The 19,641-nt window shown below is 43.0% G+C and overlaps 1 protein-coding gene across 1 annotated transcript in view; it reads right to left on the bottom strand.

Annotated features, from left to right (window-relative positions):
* LOC105904081 (filamin-B) overlaps window positions 1-14,893 on the bottom strand; it is a 64,520-nt gene extending 49,627 nt beyond the window's left edge. Inside the window, 1 exon segment of the mRNA XM_031568501.2 lies at window positions 14,457-14,893. Within this exon segment, the coding sequence (XP_031424361.1) occupies window positions 14,457-14,745 (289 nt within the window). The 5' untranslated portion in view covers window positions 14,746-14,893.
* Window positions 14,894-19,641: the final 4,748 nt, after the last annotated feature.

A 19,641-nucleotide genomic window follows, 5' to 3' on the forward strand; every position in this document is an offset into this window, starting at 1 on the left:
ATGTAGAAGAACACAGCCGAATGTAGAACACAGCCGAATGTAGAACAACACAGCCGAATGTAGAACAACACAGCCGAATGTAGTCTAGTAATAAGAATTCTACAACATTTCTGCAATACAGGTGGATAAACATTTAATCCAGCAAAACTGCATTATCTACCTAGAAGTATTTTGTCTTCGGTTAGATTAGATTGTTATTCAAACATTCCAAATCCCTACAAACCCATGACAACAATATCATTAAAGATAATACGAGCACAGACTCATTGCTTTAAAAGCAAATAACTGACATCATGCATGAACAATTAGGCGTGGCCAGTTTTGAAATCACAATTGACAGTGAGAACTGTTATCAGTAACTGTATCAATATGTTATGAACACAGCAATCACTGTGGCACCTTTTTTCCTGATGAGTGATTAAGAGAGTTAAGATAGCGTTGCAGGGACGTGAGAGGTGGTAAACTTCAAGGAGATGGAGCAATTGTTCTCCCAATCCCTTAAGGCCAGGCACACCAGATGCATGTGTGCTGCTCACACGCTTCCAAACGCAGGGTTGAACTGCACCCATCTCTGATGATACAAGGCAGACATGTCTGTGAAGGTTCATAACAGAACCAGAGACAGAGAGTGGGACGCCCATCTGGACATGTCTTCAGGGGTAACAAGAGCCAGAAATGCACCTGCTGGACTAGGCAACTGTACGCTATGACAAAGCACCGGAAGAACTAGGTCTGGCACTTCAGCCCGTGGGTGAGGCAGACTGAACAGGACACATACAAGCAGGAGTGTTCAGAAGAGAGGAAAACAAAGTAACGAGGGCAATTAAACGAGTATCTAACAGATAAAGAAATGACCAGTATATTTTGGGACCATGAAATGTCCTCTGTAGCCCCCAAAATGGCCATCAAAATGAATTGATGAAATGACTTGATATCAATACATTACATTTCTGCAACAGTTTTCTAAAGCCAGGTGAAGTGGGGAATTTCAAGTTTCACTGCCTCATTTGTTGTGTGTAGTCATGGAAACAAAACATATGACACAACATCGATACTTGAAGCCAAAGCCAGAGGGAAGGGGGAAGGGGAGGGGCAGGACCGGTTCCAACACACTCTCTCAACCCGGAGTAGTTACACTTATGACACTCAGAAGGCCTTATCAAGGTCAAAAGGTAGCTTTGACTTCACAGGACCAAGCCAGCTGGTGAGACCATTACCTCCAGCTGAGCTCCAAATACAACAGAAATGAATTTTAACCTACGATACACAAGTTGCATAGGTGTCTTGAAACTAAACCACTAATATGCGCACTGTCGATATGAAGTGGAGTGTCTAAAATCTACATCAGTGGTAGGTATTTAATATACCACTTGCCTTGAATGTATAAATGCTTTATATATACATCATTTGCCCATATTGTCACGGAGGTTTTCATTAATGTCTAGAGTCTAGTGTCTTGGGTTCCATTGACATTTTGTGAGCTGTCCATTGTAGAGCTAGGTTTATAACAATGCATAGTTCTAATCGACCAGATAAAACAAGTATTCTACATTAAGAAAGATGCCTGAGGAAAAAAATAAATCAAAGCTCCTAAAGCTTGTAAAAATGGACAGAGAATGGTAAGTATGTGTGTCTGTGTGTCTTTGCATGTGCGTGTGTTTGTCACACAACTCTCTGAATACCTGAGAGACAAAAGCAGTCCCTGAAGTCACTTCAGAAGGTTTATGTAAGCCAGGCTGAAAGTAAAAAGCATCGGCGCCCTCAAGGCAGAGATGTTTTGTGCCTACCGAGGGAAGAACCACCCGTTTCCCCCGATGAGTCAAACTCCTTCACCACCATTCTGCCTACGGTAATGATCATTATCATTCCTCCACTGTGACAGCCATGACACACGCACAGTCACACAAACATGATGTCTGACTCCCATCCAACAGTGGCCAGTATATAATCATCCGTGCCAGATGAGAGATCTGTCGTCATCATGTGGCAGGGGTTTTGCTACATGCTATAATCTGTGCCTACCTGAAGAATTAATCAAATTAGTCAACACACTCATCCTGAGATGACGCTTAAGTTTCGCAACACAAAGAGGACACACCATTCAACTAGGATGCAATATCTTGACAAGGTACTTGCTGAAAATTGGGCATTGCAATCATCATGACTAATAATTGACTTAGTTCTTTTAGTTTTTACACTTCAGGTAACCTGGTCATCTCCACTGGGGAACTTTGGCTCCACTCCAGGCCGAGGGGGTTTAAAAAAACAAGTAAAGGAAGGTGGGAATGGCTGAGGGAGGAAGAAAAAAGGGAAAGAGGGATTATGAAATAATTCCTCAGATAACTCCCACACAGTCATTCCAGTTCCAAACCATCGACAGAGATGTGAACTCAGGACATGCAATCTACTCCAGCAGATTCATCCCATTCACCTACTTCAACAGTAAACTACTATTGACTGTACACTGTCTCTCAAAGACACGGAAGAGTAAAAAGGGAAATATGACTTATAACTAGCATTAGCAAAAGAGGCTTTAAGGCTTAAACCTGGCCCCCATATTTCAGGATCCAAATGACTAGGGACAAAAACGATCAAAATCAGTCCAGTATCGAGTTAACGCTATAACCGACAACCGCAAAACGGCTATCCAAATAGAAGCCTCATAATGTAATTATAAGTGTCTGACTACATGGAAAGGATCCCTACAGAGATATACCTTTGTCCTTTTACCTCAATAACTAGAAAGAAACAAAACCAGAAACTTAAAGAAACTGTGGACAAATGGTTTATGTTGATGCAGACGCACGCCCCATGGGATTACGCTGTAGAGCCGCTTTGCGGTTGCTGGTTACAGCCTTCTAACTCAATATTGGACTGATTTTTTGTCCCTTTTTGACCCATAAAGATGGGAAAATAGGGCGCGGGTGGGAAAAGTCCCAAAGTTTCCCTTTAATTGATGTGGTAATCAGGCATACTTTCAGCCCTGCTTTCCTCAGCGTTCCTAATACATGACTGTCCCAAGTAAACGGGAGAGTACCTTTCCTAATACATGACTGTCCCAAGTAAACGGGAGAGTACCTTTCCTAATACATGACTGTCCCAAGTAAACGGGAGAGTACCTTCTCGTCCCCTTTTTTCCTGTGGGAAACAGATGAGTATATTCCTGGATGCACCTGTTGGTTAAAAACAGGATGCATCCTGTGGCTTAACAAAGAGTGAAACACAACCCTGAGGACATGTTGTTTTATCAGTTCAGACAAACTGTAGTATGAAATGAGGTCCTCCCTCTATGGGCTCTTAGCAATGTGTCAAATCAGGTTTTTCCTACCCAACTAGTTCAATTCCTAACGGACTTCAACTGGCACAAGAATGCTTAAGTATAGGATCATGAAACTGCAGCTTCAGACTAGGAATACCTATGAAGAGCAAAAGGTACAGAGCTGTGTATAGCTGTGCAGTCAAACTCTTCCCAACCTGCTGAGCGGAGCAGTCACGCCACCCTGGCTACCCAGCCAGACCCAGGCTGAAACCAAAGAGAAAAGAAAGAAGAAGAAGAAAAAAAAAAAAAGGCATGCAAGAGTTGTTTGAGGATAATGAACGGGGATTTTAATGGTGAATAACTGGAGTGGCTGAAACAGAGCAGCGTTTGTTCAGCAGCACACTTAATGCACATCCATAAATAGAGGACCGCCTCCATTGTGGGACACTGAATTCCAATGTAGGAGAGAAGCACAAGGCCCATTGTCCACACTGTCAGTAGGTTCCATTTCACACTTTATTCCTATGAAGACAAGACACCGGCATCGACCTCTTTCTCATTCCCCTTCCTGTATACACACACAAGACGCCTTCAAATCACTTCATTTGAATTTGGGGGAAAACGACACTGATTCATCCCAGCATCTCACACTGGTTATTTCCTGTGGTTTTACACATTACCTCAGCGCTGAAGTCATAACAACGCAACAGCTGGGTGAAACCACAGGAGGTTCCTCGTAACTGCTCTGCAAGACAATGACTCCAATTGGTGCTCAGAAGAGCATTGGAACACAAATGTTTTAATTCAATATCAATGTGCACAAAACTTCTCTGAATCTGTGGAATTACTGGTACTTTCAAAATCTTCAGCCAAACAGTTTTGCCGTTGACAAGGAAGCGAACCTTGCACACACCAACTACTACAGTTCTGTCCATACAGCATTCCCTGAACCCCAGTATGGATCGAACCCTCAACATACACAAGAAGACACAGCCTACCCATTACAGTTTCTTTAACTTTACTCGTGCTTGATTTGATTCACTTAAATGAGCCCTCCCGGAGTTGTGGGAATATGTGAAAACTGGGCTTTTCTGAGTTACACAAATAGGGTTACGGTCAACCTCTCCAGAGCAACATCATTAACAAATCACACGAGAAAGAACACTGGGTGACTAATGTTGTGTGTACATCCAGACAAAAAAGACAAAGCATTAAATTGGCATTCCTTCAGGAAAGGTGTCATATCTGGCATCTGTGCCTACTCCTCCCCCAGGCTGGGATACTCATGGTGACATCATCATCAGGGACAGTCTGGGAAAGGCCCCTGTGGGTTTGTACCTAGTGAAGGACATTCCTCTAGTATGAGATCATACCAAGCACTTCTCAGGCAACAAGAGGGCCCAGAACAAAGTGTTTTCACCCTGAAGCCCCTATTAGTAGTCCAGTCAGGACCATTCACAACAATGTGGCTGACACAGCCATTGCAAAAGTCAGGCAAGATGGACGTGAAACCATCTGGAGAACAATGACAATGATGCTGAATGCCACACATGCACAACACATACATAGAGCAAGACCGAAGAACACTCCCCCTTCCCCCTCCCACTAAGAAAAAAGGATTGTCCTTAGGAATGTATTGTTCAACGTATGGCTTTAGAATGTATGGAAAAGGCCTGGAAAGCCAGGATCTTTACGTGTGCGTTACGAGGCAAACGGCTCTGATTGCACTGGGATCCAGTATGTGACGGGCTGTTTAATAAGCCCTTCCTCCAGCTTAGGGTTTTTTTTTTTTTAACTCTCACTGAACAGGAGAAATTAAAACAGAAACATGCTGCCAGGCTTGTTCTCCTGGCCAAGGCACTGGCCTTACAGGGCTTTTCCACCCCCCCCACCCCCCACACCCTACCCCCACCCTACCCCCCACCCCACCACCCATCCTCCCCTGCAATCACATCATGCCTGCACATTCTGATGTGAACATCAACTCCCTTTCATCTATGCTGGAGTGCAACTCCCAGGAACGCCAATGTTTCTCATTTGTGATCTCCACTCCACTTCATTACAGCACAGTTATTTCAAGGAGATGACATCACTCCTGGTGCAAGCATATAAGATGTTCCCAGTTAGTTGCTGGAAGGTTCCCCAGATGGCTTCTATGGTTTATGGCATGAATCTCAATTCCACACTCACTCCCAGTCAAAGAGGGGGTTGTGGGGGTGTCTGGAGGAGACGCAGGGTTCTGAAAGGAGGAGGTGATAGCATTCACACAGGGCTCTATGGTGGTCATGACGACTGCTGTACGAGGAGGACATGTGCCCTGACTAGAAGCAGAGCTCTTACGGCCCACGCTACCTTATTCGCTCTCTACCTTTGGAGGAGCTTCCTTCTCGGTCTCTGCGCGGTGGCATCTGGGGATCATTAGCAGAGGCTGGAGGATTGGGTCACTGCTGAGCTGGGACCTGACATTCATCTTTTCACCGTTTGAGTTCAATGAAAGATATACCTGCATTGTGTCTATGCTTCAAATCCTCCTCTCTTCACCATCAAAAACACAATGCTTAACACAAGGCCGCAAAAAAAAATTGCCAAGATAAAGCAGGATAATCGTTTGGGATGGGGCTCATGGCTTTTACTAGACTCACTTAGTAGATTTTAAGTGGCCAGTTCTGGAAAGCTCATAAGGGACTTGGTTTAAAGAGGAAAGTGATTAGCATCTTGCCTTGAACTGATCCCTCTCCTCTCCTCTCCTCTTTCAGCCGCTTGTGCACTTCTAATTGGTACCCTCTGCCACCACAGAGCCTCTGACTGCTGGGCCAAGGGGAACCTCGCTGCGCTGCGCCACTGACTCAGTCCTCCCCAGCATTTACCTCATCCCTTGTTCACCACACAGACCAGGGCAGAGCAGAGCATTCCCACATGCAGTTCCACTAATGATTTTGAGCAACATGTACAGTTGCTGGTGAACTACAGATGAACACAGATGGGAGTCACACACAAAGGGAGCTGTAAATAAATACATCTAAAATATGATGTCTTAGCCAACTGCAACAGGGTTCAGTTGTTTAGAGCAGTAAACCTTTTATCATACCCAAGACATAATTAGATGGTGCTAAGGCGCATGAGACACTGCTATCGCCCGGACAAGGAGTAGTAGAAACACTGACCTTAAACCACTAGAAACTTGCCAAAATGACAATACGGAAGAAAATAAAGTGAGCAGCATCAGCATTATCTTTCTACGAACCACACGAGTGAGTCGGGCACTGGTTCTCAATTTAAAACCAGGACATGAAAAATCAAACAAGGCATCAAAGAGCACCATGCTCTTGCTGGGGTATTTCTGTGCACACGTAATGTGGCATTTAAAGGCTTGGCAGATAGCTGGTGACAGGCCTTCTTGAGTGGTGTTGTGTTACGCACTCTGATGGCTATACAGAGGTCTTCTATGGAGCTAAATGTAACCCCAGAAGCCCCCCCCCCACCCCCCCTTTGTGGGGGAAGACAAAACACAGCGTATACCCTCCCTCACTACACACCTTTGTATGACACAGCTGACTGATGACTCAGCTGGACAAAGGGCACTTTCTTGGTCTGAGTTTCACTCTTGAGATAACAAGAGTGATTGAGTGCAATCAGATAAGCCCAAGTTGCAGTCTGAATGCACTTACTGGCTCAGAGGGGCCAACCCTGTGTGTCTACATGTGAAGGGATCAGGATCACAAGGGATCAGTTCAGTTTTTCAAAAGTGCACATTTTTAAAAATACAAAGAATTCAACTTTAAAAACATTACTTTCCAAAGGTTTGGAAATGCTGCACATATTTAGCATTATTAGTGTATACACACGGGTTTTGTGATTGTATATAGTCACTTATCAATACAAAGCAAACGAAGAACTAAAACTTTGGAAAATAATAGAAAATAGAGAACTATGCAAACATTATTTAAAATCCCCATTTATTCTTGGGCGTTTCCAAACTTTTGGAGCGTAATGTCACATTTAATAAGGGAACGTGCAATGTCATTGTTTTTGTTGTGAAGTTGCAGCCCAACAAAACATAAACAAAAACACATTTTATGAAAATACATTTTCAAAAACACACTGCTCACGCTAAAATGCTGTACTGCTGGTTTCCATCCAACAGACCAGACTAGAGGACATGCATTGCTGAGCTCAGGAAGACTCCTCCAGCAAGCACACATCCACATGGAAAACTAAATGTGCTGCTCTTCCTCGCCTCTCTTTTTGGAAGATACACAGCAGCTTTGAAGCTTTCTCCCTTTTAATTCCTAGACTACTTAAGTCATTCAACTCCAATGTAGCCACAATAAATGATGTGGCGGGCAGAAAATCTTTGCATAGGAATCTGCCAATCTTAAGTTATAGCTCCACGATTAACAGCACTGAAAACACTCCCACATGAAGAATTGGTGATCATTGTTCCAAGTTTACTCCTTTTGTACACTAATTCATAAAACATTCTGCCCTCTCTAATTTGAATCATTACATATTAATGAATGGGCACTGGGTGATTCAGAATCACTGAAGGACACAATACTCCATAAAGCGCTCATAAAGGACACAATACTCCATAAAGCGCTCATAAAGGACACAATACTCCATAAAGCACTCATAAAGGACACAATACTCCATAAAGCACTCATACAGTGCTGCCATCCTTAATGCTGAGCGCCAGCACAGCTCCTCTCGGGGATCCCATCAGTTTCAGGGGGCCAAGGCCACAACAGCCAAAAACACAAACCCCCTCAAGCTGACATTTACACAAAGACAAGTTTGAAGTTCATTTCTATCTTTAGTGTGCATGTATACATGGTGTAGACAGGCACACACAGATATAATGCTGCAGGTCCTGCCTTTTGGCCTACAGTAGTGAGGTACAGCTCTGGTAACAGAGTGAAAGCATCTGAAAAATGTGTAGATCGAGAGCCAGCCCCAGCTCAGGCTGTTGGGGCGGGGTTTCTGTTGATTAGGTCATTGTGCGTTCCAAAAGGAGCCTTTGTACAGAAAAGTATGACAGGACAGTCAAACATTAACTTTTTGAGTTAGCAACCCACGGCTACAGTCCAAAAAACAAGCCAACATTAACCGCTGAGAGTCGCTAAAACTACAGCATGGACTAAACATCTTAAATTCATCTCAAATTCAGTCACCAAAAGGCTGACAGCTGTACGCCACAACAGATGATGAGACTGGTCATTGATGTCTGCCGCGATACTGGAGCAGGGGCGTGGGCACTCTGTGCCAACTCTGTGCCAACTCTGTGCCAACTCTGTGCCAACTCTGTGCCAACTCTGTGCCAACTCTGTGCCAACTCTGTGCCAACTCTGTGCCAACTCTGTGCCAACTCGGGGCCGTGGGTTCACTGCAGCGCTCCACGTCCTCTTTCACCGCTTGGTTGACATACTGACACTCCAGCTGTCCTTTTTTCAGGAGGAAAAAATGATTTATTGCCAAATCCATTAACCAACAGAATATGGTCAGCACTTAGGTAATGGAAAAGGTTAGTAGTGTCAGTCAGATTGAAGAGACATGATGGAAGAGACGGGAGGCGAGGTCAAACACAGGAGGAAGAGGAAGACGAAGGTGCAGTGAAGGTGCTTTCTCAGGGCAGCACATCCCGTTTTTTTTTGGCTTCAAGGCATTCTTGAAACCAATCTGAAACCTAGCGTGACCGTGAATATTATTGTTGAGGGGCAATGCTATGGCAACGTAGAAATGTTTAGTTGGGAAAGGGAGGTGGATAAAAATGCTTAGAAACCGCAAGCCTCCTCACTCCACACTGAACAGGTAAAGGGCACCTCAGTCTCAACCACAAACAACCGGACCATAAAAGAATGCAAAAACACACCCTAATGCAGACACACTGGCTTCTGCAAGAGTCTGGGAAAGACAGTGCGTCAACAAAAGGTCTGTGTACTGATACTGAAACTGTGATACAAATCGCTGGAAGGCAAGAAAGAGTTTCAGCTGTCAAGACAAGATACCAAGTGGTATGACGTATAGTACAACTGGTTATTATCTAGGTTCTGACAGAGTAAACATATTCCCCTTAAAAAGGTCACTGAACAATGTCTTAGTGTGTTGTGACAAGCTAGTACAAGCATTTCCACCTCTGCAGATCTCAGAGCAAAAGACCTTCCTGTCGGGGGGGTTCTTCCACGTAGGACTCTTCCTGTGGTCGTGAGTCAGGTGTGGCCTGCCCGTCTAGCCCAGATCACTTCCTCTCAGGCCCCTACGCTTCTCCACGGAGAAAGACCGGCATGTGTGGCCAACTTCAAGCCACTAGCAGGACTGACTTCTGACTACTTGGTCATCAGTGCAAGCTCCCCTCTTTCAGGATCATTCAAAGCAGCTGTATTCACTGTGAGCGGCTTAACAGGGGAGAGTGAGGGGTGAGCAACAGACTGCTGATATCGGACCTTGACTATTATGATGAATAAATCTTAAACAAATACGAAGCATCATAACATTGAACCACATGAACCAAGAGGTGAGCTTAAAGAATGAATAATCAACAACACTGCATAAATGGACAAGTGTGACATAAATCCATGTGTGTGTGTGTAAGCACCTGTGTGTGTGTGTGTGTGTGTTCTTTACAGGGCTGGTCTTAATGAGAATGCCAGAGTTGTGTTTCATCCTGCACATGAGGGGGGCCTCTGGCTCCTCGGCTGTGGCCCCCAGGAGAGTAGTTCCAGCCAAGAGAGAGAAAGGGCCTTCTTGAAAATAGAGCATGTTGCTCCACTATAGACAGGCCAAGATATCTATAGGAAGCCTGCCAGTTTACATTTACATTTAGTCATTTAGCAGACGCTTTTATCCAAAGCGACTTACAAGGATGTATACACATTTTACATTTTTACACTGATAGCACACTGCACATCAGGAGCAATTAGGGGTTCAGTGTCTTGCTCAAGGACACTTCGACAGGGAATCGAACTAGCAACCTTCTGATTACTAAACGACTTCTCTATCTCCTGTACCACTGTCTGCCCTTAATCCTGTAGCTGTATATGCTCTAAACAGATTGCAGAGTGGTCATCAGGACTGTGTACTCTAAAACAAAAGTATAACGAATATAGTAGTATTACTTGACCGTCAGAGAGAAATGGCACTGGGGATGAAAACAATAGTAGCCCTGGAATGTGACCCTGATGCCCCTTCACACCCACGAGATGAAAGATGAAGGAGAATCATGGCATCCTGATGCAGCTAATGTAAGGAAGATATGAAGTAGACTTTTAGGTGGCAATGAGTACCTGGTCTCGAGGGATAGATAGATACAAACTGGTGCTTCAGTCAAGCCTTCCTTGTTCCAAGTCCTGCCCAATAGCACTGAACATCAAGGAAGTTAAACATGGCTGTTCAGGAATCGGTTTCAGACTTAGGATTTCATCTTCTTTCTTCTGTGTCTGCAGATTATTTGTGCACATCCTGTTCTGTTACTTGGGTATGGGCTGATTTGTTAAAAATGTACACAGATAATTAAAAAAAAATTCAGAAAGCCATTTTTTATGTCAAACTACAAATGACACGTAAAAGGTTCAGCCCTCAACACGAGCCTACCATGCTGATGTCCAATGGTACTGTACACGGCCCACAAGTAACACACCCAACATGTCCACCGAGTCGCTACCACAAGGAGCTGTAAAGCTGAACAGGGAGCCACAATGGGGTGAGGCACAGTTAAACATTAAGCTGATCTATGTGATTCAGTGCAATCCAACTCAGAGAGGAAGCCCTCACAAAGAGAGAAAAGCAAGTAGAAGAGGAGAAACAGCCCCCCGAGGACAATTAAAGTGCCCTTGGTGGGGCAGCTGAATGTGGAAAATCACAGAAGGTGAGGTCATAAGGCACGGGTGGGCCCTCCTGCTCCGTCTCCTTTCTGCCTGGCCTCGGGGTCTCCTCGTCTCTGACCCGTCTGTGTTTGCTTGACGAGGAGGCACAACATCTCGCATCTCTACGCCAACGGCCACAACGGCCACAATCCCACTCTGTCCTGGTTGAGGACGTCACAGCAGTGAGTGTCTGGAGTGATGAAAGCCTCTGGAGCAGTTTGACCGATTAGCTGAAGGCCTTTACATGGAGCCAGCCAAACATGCAGACACTTGCCTGGGAAATGCACAGTTTTAAAGAGAATGAAGTTCCTTCCTATCCTCTGGGCACCTGGAAAAGGTCATCTTTATCTGTTATTGTCCACTGTACTTCCAAAGTACTGGCAAACAGTGAGATATTTAACATTCATCATCATGGATGAAATATGTTGCAATGTATATTCATACACCTGCAGTACATGATGTCTGAGCAGTGAGCCCTCCCAGCAGTCTGGTTAAATGTAGCTTGTTCACTGAAGCGTGAAATCAGTTACACATTCACTTCATGGTACACAATGGTATGGTTCATTCTGAGACAAGGGGTTGTTTCCCCCCAAATGTCTCTGAGTCAGTGTTGCAGCAAGGCGCGCTGTGGTGAGGCCCATGCACAACAATAAACCAGGGAAGTGGCCAATAACAGACCTGGTGATTACTCATCATGGCTGTTCTGAATATTAACAAGAACTTTTGGAATGTGAGTTCAAAAGGTTCAAACCAAGGCATGTCATTTCAACTTAATTTCAATAACATTCTAGTATGGATGAAATTACCATATAAGTATTGCTGTGAAAGTTCTACAAGACCGTTTTATTTCAACCCAATCCTGGCCTTTCAGCTTGGAGCCTTAACTGAGGTCAGTGATGTCCTACAATCAACAATTAACACCCCATGTGAACCACTATTACCTCACATCACACCTCGTACTGGACTGGACTTCTTCTCATGACCCTCCTAATAGTAACAGAGCCAGGCTTGGAGAAGAGTGCACTCAAACTGCCTGTGTCTGCTGAGTTCATTCATACTCTTGGAGAAGAGTGCACTCAAACTGCCCGTGTCTACCGAGTTCATTCATTCTCTTGGTGACACAGAGTTCACTTCTTCCAGTGCACTTATGGGTAATTTTCTCAGTCCAACTTTGGAAAATCCAGCCCACCAACATCAGTTAAAAATCATGGTTGCCAGTCTGACTCAGCTTTAACCAAGGAGACTCAAAACCAACATCACGAGGGCCACCTGGCTAGAAGACCAATGAAGACCAAACCATTTTCTTATCCATATATTCCGGACTGACACATTATAAATGTTAACTTTCATGATTACACTATTACTACAAACAGAGGCAATCGGCATGGCAACTAGCAAGCTTTACTCGGCTTTGGTTGCATGGATGTACCATAACGCACCATAATGGCCAAGTGGAAAGCCTGATTATTGATCACCGCCTTTGCCAGGCATTCATCTAGATTCCTCACACAGAGTGCAGTAAAAACAGTATGAAGCCAGGCAATAGACAGGAAGGTGGTATCATTCAGGATGTGTGTAAACCCTCACCCAGTGAACCCTTCCATCCTCTTCCTGAGTAAACAGGGGCTATTCACCAGCTCCTCAAGAGGGATGAATGTGAATAGTCCAAGTCTGTTGTGACATGGTTGTTCAGCTCGTACAAGAGCCCAGTCAATAATATAAATCACCCTTGGAATTCCAGCTGCATTTTAAACATTAAATCTTAATTGAGAAGTTACTCAACTTATTAGTTTAAATAGTTTGGAATTAGGTTTTTTTTGTGCTCTGATATATCTTTTATATCAATTTAGAATTGGCCCTTTTAAACTCCAGTCTAATCTTTCTCAATTATTTGAACTGAGGTGACTCCTATATCAAAGTGTGTTTCTCTGAGTATCTAATCATTTAGAACAAAATGTCACATACTGTCATTCTAGCGGTGATTATTTTTCAGACTTAGTTTGCATTAGACGGAGAAAAAAACAGCTGGTAAGACAATTACTTTTTTGAATAACTGGTATTCTCACAGTGAAGAGCACTGACAACAAGAGATAAATCACAAAAACGTAGTCGTGCTTACACACGCCTTTTTTCAAGCAGGAGTACTGCAATGTATATGGTCCAATTCAATTATTTTTAAAGGTTTGTATGACCTAGCCAGGTCTTTCAAATAACTAACTGATTTTGTGTTCTAAGTGACAAAGACAGAGAAACCAAGCACATACAATCTGGCTACTGCACTAAGACGGTCATTTAAGGCTGCAGATCACAGGCATGTTGCCTAGGTGATGCTTGTTCATTCTACAAAGGGGGAAACATGGGCAAGTCAACACAGCATGATTATTTGACTGGTCCTCGTTCTACCAAAGTGAGATAAGCACCTGCTCCACCTAGTAGTTATTTCGGCCCAGTCATTGTCGGGTGTGCAGCATTAAACATCTACTGTGATGTGTGTGTGTGAAGTTTCAGGGTGTGTCCCAGTTCAACATAAACTATAGGATGAAAAACTGGTAAAGGGGAAACAAGAACTACTAGTGGCAGGCCATTTACTAACCTAAATGGTTGTCCAACATTTCCCCTTTGATAAAACATTGTCCTGGGTGACTTTTTCTTTTCTTTTTATCAATTAGCAGAGCAGAAGGAAAAAAAAAATCCACCTCTCACTGTCTCATTATCTTGAACAAAAACCTCACACCCAGAGATCTCTTCGCGCAACCTACTGACAAGCAAATGTGTAATGGACATTACTCCATCGAGTGAAGATAGCATGGAGTTTCACGTGGGAAAACCAGGACACGGTTACAACATATGGCAGATGATTAGAGAACCATGTTGTAACTACTGCACGTATCGACATATTTATGTAACAGCATCATACGCAAACAGAATACGTTAATTGTTAGTAAAACTCTACAGACTTCAAACGAATCCGAAAAGACGACAAGAGAAAGCCTGAGACAGGTATGCCCTTAACTGCTCCATTTCCTGTTATCCAGGACCGAGGTAACCGTATTCCCATATACTTAAAGCAAAGGCTACAGAGCATGTGGTGTATGAATTGGGCTATATCTACCTGGCTAAAATGGGCCAATGCTGGGCCAATTCCTGAAGAAACTGAAGTTGTGCAGGTAACATTAGCAGCCTATTGTAACAGGTGCTACCCCGTCACCTTTAGCCTACTTTAACAGCCTTACCATCAAACTTTGCGGATCGTTATAAGTAGGTACAATTACCTATATCGGTTTGGAGCTACCGTTAAAAATAACAATTAAAAATCAAAATACTATAAATGTACTTACCGATTGAAACCAGGCGAATATTTTCACGGTCCAAAAATTCAAGTGCGACAGACACGTTTTCGAGCTTCATCTGCCTGAAGGTTGGTCTCTGGTGGTATTTTCTCAACTTCTTCTGGCTCAGGACTTCCAGCAGGGCAATAAGCCTCAAGCCGTCGCTCAGGTCGATTTGCAGGTCTGCTATCCGCTTGTTAACGCACTTCAGGTGCTCATTGCACCAGCGAGTGAAGGTGTTCTGCTGGATCTTTTTCCATGGGGCGTCCTCGGCCAAATCTTTCTCAGTAGCCGGCATACTTTTGCCTTTGCGTTACTTTATCTAAATCTTCTGTGAGGCTGGGAATGTAGTGCACGCTGCCTTTGCCGAGGGGTGTTTGAGCTGTCTAGGAACCTACAGCCTGCAATATTTGCTTGCTCGAAACTACTACGCATGCGCAAAGTTCCATTGAAAGGAAAACGTTGGATGACGCCTCTACTTAACGCGTTTACTATGGCCAGTCGATTGGACGAACGTTCTTGTTCATCATACATTTAGAAATGTATTTGTAAGTGGATAACGTATTTTGTGTTATACATTATACTAGGGTAGTTTATACCGTGACTTCTATATATATTATTATTATTATTTCTATGTAAGCCTACATTATATTATTTGACAACTATTATTACAATCGATGAATAACACCTCTTGTATTAACCCTTAGGGGTAGAAGGCCTGTTAAACTTTTTTAGGTAGTCTGACATGCCTTGATGTTTTTGTATATTTCCTCTTACTAAAAACATTGATACACAAGTGGCATATATGTAGAAGATCAAAGGTTTCTGGGGGTGTTCTTTTTATAATTCTAGGAAGACTCTCTGAGCTTTAAAGGCATATTCCCACCACTCCATGACATTATTTTCAGCAGTCGTGTAGAACATCATTCCACAAACATATCAACCAAGTGTGTAAAATCCCACTTGATAATACTACTAGCATAGATAGCCAGGGCAAATATCAACCACTGTCCAAATGAAGCAGGAAATTCAGCTCAAACTAAAACTTCTTCTCGAGAACGTGGGATTCCTACGACCTTGATTTGCCATTCCTTCACTTTCCTTGACTTTTACATGCATATGGTTCCCAGCGACCATATATCAGACAATGTTTATGTTTCACTGGATAAACGCACACTTCTTCATGTTTCTCTGCGCTTCCAGCACTGTGGAGCAATGACATGATTGGCGTGATTCACTTGGGTGGATCAGCATTGCCTCATGCTTCCAAACAGCACACGCAAGGGGACGCCACACCTTCAGCAAGAGACAGTTATTTGCCTCACAGCAATTTGTATCAAGCTCCCAGAGCTAACAAGATGGGAGAGAACCTTACTAGGATACAGAAGGTTGGTAAGAACTTGAATACGGAGTAATATCCAAGTTAAGTATTAGCCACTGAATGTGTATGCGAGTTGGCTTAATTCAAGTATTATTATTATTAGTATTACAAATATAAGCATTCCAATTCTACAGCCCACACAGGGCATGTTGAGGATGTGGGTTTCCCCTGTACTTTGACGATCAGCTCCCCTTTCAGTGAGCCTCTGTAGTTAGCACAATGAACAATGAGCGGATGCTTCTATCAAACAGTCTGGCAGCCAAGCCACTATCTTACTACTCAACACTATGGTCTTCAGCAGGACCCAGTGACTTGCTCATCGTGCCCCACCTCATTGTCCCGTCTCACCTTCTGAGCTCCCCCCTAAATCAGCTCTCCGTGGGCGGACGCATCCTGGAGCTGACTCACCCTAAATAGTGTCCTCAGGGCCCCGGATAACAGCCGTCAGCCCCGTCCTCCCACCCCCTTCACTGGTGCTATCCTGCTGACGCTATCCTATGTCCTCATGACATCAGCCTATTCAAGCTACCGTGACGTCACTACCTTATCTCAAACGCTAAGAGACAGACAGCGGCTGATGAGAGACATGTCTGTTGAGGAGGGCTGTGGCTCAGCAGCCTTCTGACAGGGCTGTGATCAACACATCAGTCAGTAGCTGACAAAGGAGAAACACAGCCCTTGGGCAAGGAGTGCTTCCATCGCTTTTTCAGATGTGGGGTGTAGTGCTTCCTTAGTAGCCACTGACTAAGAGATGATTCACACTTGTTGTATATGTAAGGTGGCAACTAGTAGCATGCCCGAACAACCTCTTCAGATGAAGAGAACTCTGCTCCTGCCTGCCCACTGTCACCGTCACTGCCCCCCTGTGGCCATGGTTGAACTCATCTAAAGGGTCATCACTCATGCATTTCAAATGAAGGTCACAAGATATTGATGAGTTGTACTTCTTGGCTCAAACAGAAGACTGGAGTTTGAAACTAAAGATTCAGTGTCAAGTCATATTGGTGAAGACTAAAGTGAGATGCTTTGACAATTTTTATTTGAGACATTTAACAACTTTGTCAAATTGTTTTCAAAGTACACAACTAAGCAAATGTCATGTTAAAATAAGTGAATGTTTTATTGGTGACAAACATATTAGTTGTATTCATTTCATTCTGCTCATCTCTACTCAGTGAGGAGTCACATGCCTCCTTTAATTGAGAGGTGCAGCAATGAATCATGGACCAATTCAAAAGGTAGTTCAATCTCTACAGCTTTGAGTCAACCCAGTTCAACAGCTTGCATAAACATCTGGTTGACTGGTTTCTGGGGGGGGGGGGGGGGTCCACCAACATGCAGTAATTTCCTTTCAGACATTCTAAGCAATGGCACTTGTAGTTTTACATTCCAAGATAAAATAAAATGACTTCTTATATTGTAATTAGCAACATACAGCGGGTAAAATAAGTATTGAACACGTCACCATTTTTCTCAGTAAATATATTTCCAAAGGCACTATTGACATGACATTTTCACCAGATGTTGGTAATAACCCAAGTAATCCATACACATAAGAAACCAAAACAAATAAGCTCAGGAATTAAATTATGTGTCATAATGTGAAATGACACAGGGAAAAAGTATTGAACACGCTTACTGATATTTATTTAATACTTTTGTACAAAAGCCTTTGTTGGTAATGACAACTTAAAGAGAAACTAGTCGTATGCATTGCTCAGGTGTGATTTTGGCCCATTCTTCCACACAAACAGTCTTCAAATCTTGAAGGGTCTGTGGGCCTCCTCTATGAACTCTGATCTTCAGTTCTTCCCATAGATTTTCAATTGGATTCAATTCTAGCAGATTTATTTTCTTTCACTGAAACCAATTGTAAGTTTCCATGGCTGTGTGTTTGGGATCCTTGTCTTGCTGAAATGTCCCCCCTCGTTTCATCTTCATCATCCTGCTAGTTGGCAGAAGATTTGTATCAAGAATGTCTCGGTACATTTTTCCATTCATCCTTCCTTCAATTATGTGAAGTTTGCCAGTACCATATGCTGAAAAGCAGCCCCACACCATGATGTTCCCACCTCCAAACTGGTGTTTTTTAGGGTGATGTGCAGTGCCATTTGTCCTCCAAACATGGTGTGTATTATGGCATCCAAAGAGCTTAATTTAGCTCTCTTCTGACCAGAATATATTCTCCCAGTATTTCACAGGCTTGTCTCAATGTTGTGCAGCAAACTTTAAACGAGCTTCAGCATGCTTTTTCTTAAGCAATGGAGTCTTGCGTGGGGAGGGTGCATACAGGCCATCGCGGTTGAGTGCATTACTTTTTTTTTTTTTAAACAATTGTACCTGCTAATTCCAGGTCTTTCTGAAGCTGGTCCTTGGCTCTTGGACAACTCTTCTGATAATTATTTTCACTCCTGTCAGAAATCTTGCTCGGAGGACCGGGTCGTGGCCAGTTTATGGAGAAATTATGTTCTTTCCACTTCTGGATTATGGCCCCAACAGTGCTAACTGTAACATTCAGAAGTTTAGAAATGCGTCCATAACCAATGTCATCAGTATGTTTTAGCAACAATAAGGTTGCAAAGGTCTTGAGCAAGCTCTTTACTTTTACCCATCATGAGATGTTTCTTGTGTGACACCTTGGTAATGAGACACCTTTGTATAGGCCATCAGTTGGGACTGAACCAGCTGATATTCATTTGCACTGACAAGGGGCCGTATTGTGGTCAATACTTTTTCCCTGTGTCATTTCACATTATTACACATAACTTAACTTTTGAACTTATTTGTTTTGGTTCCTTTGTATGTATGGATTACTCTGGTTGTTATCAACATCTTGTGAACATTTCATGTCAATAGCACCTTTGGAAATATATTTACTGAGAAAAATGGTGACGTGTTCACCATACTTATTTTACCCGCTGTACATACTTATCCTTCAATATGGAATTGTTGACCAAACATGAACCATAATTGTAAACGTAAATCTAAAGAAAATCTATAGAAATCTAGAAAGAAAGTCTATAGAAATCTCCAGGTTAATATTCAGATAATTGTGTTAACTGTGAATGTGACAACTTTGTCTGAGGTTTATCAGAAGATGGTGTTCAATGCCTTCAATTAACTTCAGGAGGACATTATTTAATGGATTGGTATAGATATTTAACTTTTATTTGGTGTATATATTTACACACACACACACATTCATACATACATATTTACAAACAAGATACCAATGAAGACTTTCTATAGCTTTATACCTTATTCTATACCATCTGCAAACTCATCAGGATTAGGAGTCTGTAGGTGAATTATTATTATTTATTTTTTTAAAAGAGGCATCAATGTCTTCAAAAACAAAAGGAGGTAAGGTGGGTGTTGAAGCAGAAGAATGCAGAATCAGTAGATTATAGCATCATGATTATGTAGAGGTTAGCCTTACAAAATAATGGACGTTTCTTGAGAAGATAAAATCATTCTCATTGTGAGAAACAGGGTTTTAAATGAGAGTGAGAAACATGTTGCTAAAATGATAGCGAGCTCATGGATATGCCCATATAGGAAGGATCGATTTTTGGATGCTCCAGAGAGAAGTCTGTGTAGATGTGAACTAACGCCCCCCCACACACACACATTACTGGGTTTCATACCATACAACCAGCCACACACACACACACCTATCAAATCAACCCTTTCACAATCAATGTGTTCGATTCATACCCAAAATTCAACACTAAAACATCTGTGCTTTGACAGAAGTTCTTCTTGTCCTTCACCATCAAAACATTCAAAGCCCAGATCCCATCTCTGGACCAA

The sequence above is a fragment of the Clupea harengus genome, chromosome 5 (assembly GCF_900700415.2).
Source record: "Clupea harengus chromosome 5, Ch_v2.0.2, whole genome shotgun sequence".
Classification (NCBI taxonomy): Eukaryota; Metazoa; Chordata; class Actinopteri; order Clupeiformes; family Clupeidae; genus Clupea; species Clupea harengus.